Below are 3019 nucleotides of genomic sequence, written 5' to 3' on the forward strand. Positions count from 1 at the left end.
GTCCTCCCCCAGGAGGTCTGTCTTCAGTGAGGGCATGGTAGTATTCCAGAAATCTTTTGTAGTTTCCAGAGGGGCAGTAGACCTCTTCACTAGCAGGCTGTTTGGAAGGAGGTGGAGCAAGCCTGACTCCATTAGCAGTCTAATATATACAGTAGATAGTATAAAAAGCTGGGGGGACTTGCTCTAGGTCCCTCCTCAGTGCAGCATTTTTGTAGCATTATAAGAATGGAAGCCTCTGATTGTGTTTACATGGCTGGAGGTTCAGTCTAGAAGTGCTTTCTTCTCCCTTTCCACTGGCTGTCTATCTCAGAATCCATTGTCGGTACAACTTTCAATTTAATATTAGTCTGCTCACCAGCCCAGTAGATTTTTTAATGTGTAGACAACACAACAAGTCATGCTACAGGTTGGCAGGTTGAGAAGTGAGCTGGTCTAAGCCCCACAGCTTAACTGAGCAACTTTGCCTCAAGTCCAAGGTTGGAAACATGTGGCCCTAATCAGATGTTCTTGGATTGCAAATCTCAACAACCAACCAAGCCAGAGATTAGAGTTGCAGGTTCTCCATCTTGGTACTATTTTTCTGGCATTCTAGGCAACCCCTTCATCCTTAAAACTGAGGACCTTTCTCACTAAGGCATGGTAAATATGACTCAAAAAGGAAAAGACTGAGCCTGTACTGGGAGCTGATTCCCATAGCTGGACAGACTGAGGGATGAAGTGGTCATTGTCATTCCAGCTTCCATGATTCACTGGACTCGCCAAATCAAGGAAGTGCTGAGGGCCCAAGAGGCTGTGGAGAGCAGAGAGAGTGCAGGCCCATTGGAAGAGATTGAGTTCTGGAGGAACCGCTGCATGGACCTCTCTGAAATCAGCAAGCAGCTTTGCCAGGAAGGGGTCAAGCACATAGAGTCCATCTTGTGTCTGTCCAAGTCCTCCTATGTGGCCCCATTCCAGCGACTTGCCAAACAAATACAGGTGGGCACATTTGGTGTGGAATAGGGAGAAGGATGTCTTAAGCAAGCAGGTTTTGTCTTGGTTTCCTTCCTGGGTTCCTTGGGCTTCAGATGGGTTCACAAAGAACCAGATACTGAGCTTTGAGGAATAGCTTGATTTGAGTCCTGGGTTGTGAGAGGCTGTGTTCACTGCTGTTTGCCATTACTTTTGCAGGATGGGTCAGAGCAGGCCCAGTCCAACCTCCAGTTCCTATCCATACTGAAGGAGCCGTTCCAAGAACTTGCTACACTGAGACCCAAAGATATCCCTGAGAAGCTGCCTCACCTCATCAGTCTTGTCCGTATTGTGTGGGTCAACTCTCCCTACTATAACAGCAGGGAAAGAATCACGGCTCTTTTTCGAAAGGTGCAAACACTACTTCTCTATTCACTAGGCTGTTCCATTTCTTTCTTTTAAAATGTAAAATGTTTCCAAACACATTTGCTGTTAGGAAAATAATCTTGTTTTCAAATAAGAATAAAGTGATAAAATGATTCATTAAAAAAATTACACCAATAAAGCAGTCTCAGATCATATCACATCAGCAGAAGCAGGTAATCAAAGGGCAACCGACATTGGAAAGTTTTGGAAAATAAAAAAGTGCCCAAATGGTATGAGTCCAATGTGTTCAAGAAGTTGGATGCCACCACTAAAAAAGCTCTCCTTAGAATCAGATCCTCCTATTCTGGGATTATGGAATATTTAGACCAGGGCCACTGTCATAAATTCCAGGCAAATTTGTGTAGGCGACTTTGACGGTGCCCTCTGCTGTTGGGCACCGTGAGGCTATTTGATGCAGCTGATTTGGGTGTCATGAAAGTCGAGCAAATGGTCAGTTGTTTATTTTTAATAATTTATTCCAACAGATGAAATGTTTGGCTGTTTTTTGGCCTCAGGTGCAAAAAAACAAACAAACCCCGAACCACCCTTGGCTCGCTTTGGATAATAGGCATTGTGACTGAGGTGGGCACAGGAACAGAAGAGATGCACTGCTTTGCCTTAGGCAGTAAAATCTGCTGGACCTGCCCTGCTGTCTGACAAGATATGGCTGTGTCAGACATTTGGTGGCATTACTTGGTCTAACTAAGAAATGGAGGGTGTCCTCAAGTGATGTCTTTTGACTTCTTGCCAGATGAGCAACAAAATTATCCAGATGTGTTGCAAAGACATCTCCCTGGACCGGCTGTTTGAGGGTTATGTCAACTCTTCCCGGCAGACTCTCCATGGCTGCATCTCCTGCATGTCATCTTGGAAAGAGAGCTACCAGCATGCAGCCTACATGCACAACAAGTACGTGGCTTAGTCTGTGGTGTGAGCAGTGCTTGGAAAAGGGGGGATTTGGAATCGCGGGGGGGGGGGGGGGGTGCTCTGGGAGAAATCCTTCCGGTAAAGGAACTTTTCCAGCATCTGGGTGGGAGGTGACCGAGGAGCATTCAAAGCTGCTTTATGGTGAGTGAGACCATAGGTTTATCTACCACGGTGTTGTCTCCCCCATGTGGCAAAAAGGACACTGAGTCCTCAGGCAGAGGGAGACTTCTTTCCTGGAGCCTGTTGTTTGAGCTCCTTTAATTCGGAGAAGCAACTGTTAGGGGTTTGGAAGACCATTGACTCCTAGGGAACCCTAGAGGGCACGGGGGCAATTTCCTTATGCCAAGGGTAGGCAACCTTTTTGAGTTGGGGGCTGGGTTGCTGTCCCTCAGACAACTGGGGGTCTGAAGCCGGGGGGTGGAGCTTCCACCCTCTGGGGGCGGGGCCGTGTGCCGGGCTGAAGCTTCCACCCGCTGGGGGCGGAGCTGCACACCGGGGGCAGAGTTTCCACCAAAGCCCCGTGGGGAGGAGGAGGCATGTGCCCACCCTGTACTCCTCGGTCCTTTCCTTCGGCGGAACGGGCTGAAGGGGAGGAAGGCCAAAGGGAAGGGCTTGGGCACCCGTCCCAGGCCCTTCCCTTCGGCTCTTCCCTTCGGCCGAAAGGGCTCCAAGGGCCATGGAGGAGCCCAGGAGGCGGCGGGCCCCTTCTCGGCCCATG

The 3019-nt window shown here is 48.9% G+C and overlaps 1 protein-coding gene across 1 annotated transcript; it reads left to right on the plus strand.

Annotated features, from left to right (window-relative positions):
• Nucleotides 1-741: 741 nt before the first annotated feature.
• On the plus strand, nucleotides 742-2283 carry LOC121917873 (dynein axonemal heavy chain 2-like; the record flags this gene model as incomplete). Its single annotated transcript, XM_042443988.1, has 3 exons — nucleotides 742-975; nucleotides 1168-1359; nucleotides 2126-2283. Coding segments are annotated over exons 1-3 (584 nt in total), but the record flags the coding sequence as incomplete, so codon positions are not given.
• Between the last annotated feature and the right edge of the window lie 736 nt (nucleotides 2284-3019).

The sequence above is a fragment of the Sceloporus undulatus genome, unplaced genomic scaffold, assembly GCF_019175285.1.
Source record: "Sceloporus undulatus isolate JIND9_A2432 ecotype Alabama unplaced genomic scaffold, SceUnd_v1.1 scaffold_1325, whole genome shotgun sequence".
Taxonomy (NCBI): Eukaryota; Metazoa; Chordata; class Lepidosauria; order Squamata; family Phrynosomatidae; genus Sceloporus; species Sceloporus undulatus.